A 1,987-nucleotide genomic window follows, 5' to 3' on the forward strand; every position below is an offset into this window, starting at 1 on the left:
ACTTTGTTTATTTTAGGTTGATATTTCAGTCACTTTGTTTATTTTAGGTTGATATTTCAGTCACTTTGTTTATTTTAGGTTGATATTTCAGTCACTTTGTTTATTTTAAGGTGATATTTCAGTCACTTTGTTTATTTTAAGGTGACATTTTAGTTACTTTGCTTATTTTAGGTTGATATTTTAATCACTTTGTTTATTTGAAGGTGATATTTTAATGACTTTGTTTATTTGAAGGTGATATTTTAATCAGTTTGTTTAATATAAGTTGAGCTCCAGGTCATCTGTTTCCTTAGGATGCTCATGAGTTCTTGAGTCAGTGTTTGGACCAGCTGAAGGACGACGTAGAGAAAATGAACAAAGCCCTGACCAATGACGCCGCCGCCTCCTCTTCGTCCTCGGCGGTTTGTGAGAACGGGTCAGAGGTCAAGGTAGAACCCGGAGACGGGGCCGACACCTCCCGTGTCTACACCTGCCCCGTGGTGGTCAACATGGAGTTTGAGGTGCAGCACACGATCACCTGCAAATGGTGAGTCCAGGTGTTAGAGCTGCTGAGCTCCACCTACTGGACACTTTGTTAGGAACTCAGTTAGTTGTTGACACACGTGGCTGATTAGTTTCCTGTTTGTGTTGCAGCTGTGGGGAGGTGGTGACCAAACGTGAGCAGTTCAACGACTTGTCCATCGATCTGCCTCGCAGAAAGAAAACCCTCCCACTTCGCTCCATCCAGGACTCCCTGGATCTGTTTTTCAGGGTGGGCCTTCATGACCTTTTTTATTTTTATTATATGATGTTTGCACAAAGCAGCTGTCCTCTGATGTCATGTCTGTTTGCAGATGGAGGAAATTGAATACTCTTGTGAAAAGTGCAATGGAAAATCAGCAACTGTTACACATAAATTCAGCAAACTGCCCAGGTAGCTGCCAACAGGAAACAAACTTTGACTCTAAAGCTCAGTTTCAGTTTACAGACCTGTTTTTTTGTGTCACAAGTGCTTCATATGAGCTGAATGTGTGTAACTGTTCCTGCAGAGTTCTCATCCTTCACCTGAAACGATACAGCTTTAACGCTCAGCTGTCCCTGAACAGCAAGCTGGGCCAGCAGGTCCTGATCCCACGATACCTGACCCTGCTGTCCCACTGCACCGAGTCCACCAGAGCCCCCACCAGCCTCGGCTGGACCACCCAAACCTCCACGTAAGACACAACATTACWTTTGATTGAAGCAGTTTGCAGTTGGAAGAAGCTGAAGGATATAAATCTATTATCTCTTCTCAAAGGTTGAAAACGCTCAAAGCTTCACAGTCGCTCAACTTCTCCACGGCACTTTGTCGGTGAGTTTTACAGCTTTAAAAAGACGAGAATTTACAATAAACAATTGTTTTCTGCTTCTGGATGAAGTCACTGTTATTGACAGCTGTGATTTATCTGCAGGAGGAGTGGAGGAAAAGCAGCCAACTCCAGCTGCAGCTCCACCCTCCTGGACTCTGACTGTGAGGAGGAGCCCAGCAGGAGGGTTCACGCCAGCCGCAAGCGCCGCCTCAGCATCTGTCTGCCCGAAGAGGACGACCGTCCAGAGGAGGTGAGCTGCTGCGACCTTTCTGCTTCACTTCCTGTCTGCGTCGTTTTACCCTTCAGTAATCTGTCCAGTGTTGTTTAAAGTACCACAAAGTGATACTTGAGTAAAAGTACAAGCATCTTACCAAAATATTACTTTGGTAAAAGTTAAAGTCTCCTTGAGGAATATTACTTGAGTAAAAGTCTTAAAGTATCTGATATTTTTTGTACTTTATTAGGAGGTGACCTCCTCAAAACACTACAGAAATGACTGTTGTATTAAAAGAATGAATGGATGTTAAATTTAGGATGCACTAGTCCAGCTGTTTCAGTTTATATACATATATCAAGGCTGCACAAAGCTTTTCCCCAAAATGAGAGTTGTAAAGTAACTAAGTACTAAAACTTTGTTACTGTACTTAAGTAGAAATTAC

At 43.0% G+C, this 1,987-nt stretch overlaps 1 protein-coding gene across 2 annotated transcripts in view; it reads left to right on the forward strand.

The window, feature by feature from the left end:
* usp37 (ubiquitin specific peptidase 37) overlaps positions 1–1,987 on the forward strand; it is a gene marked incomplete in the record, with an annotated part of 18,174 nt that overhangs the window by 10,935 nt on the left and 5,252 nt on the right. For both annotated transcript variants that reach the window (XM_014017681.1, XM_014017682.1), the window contains 6 exon segments: positions 294–526; positions 634–751; positions 834–913; positions 1,029–1,193; positions 1,277–1,330; positions 1,431–1,578. In XM_014017681.1, coding sequence (XP_013873135.1) covers positions 294–526; positions 634–751; positions 834–913; positions 1,029–1,193; positions 1,277–1,330; positions 1,431–1,578 — 798 coding nt within the window.

Source organism: Austrofundulus limnaeus, unplaced genomic scaffold (assembly GCF_001266775.1).
Source record: "Austrofundulus limnaeus strain Quisiro unplaced genomic scaffold, Austrofundulus_limnaeus-1.0 Scaffold174, whole genome shotgun sequence".
In the NCBI taxonomy this organism is placed as follows: domain Eukaryota; kingdom Metazoa; phylum Chordata; class Actinopteri; order Cyprinodontiformes; family Rivulidae; genus Austrofundulus; species Austrofundulus limnaeus.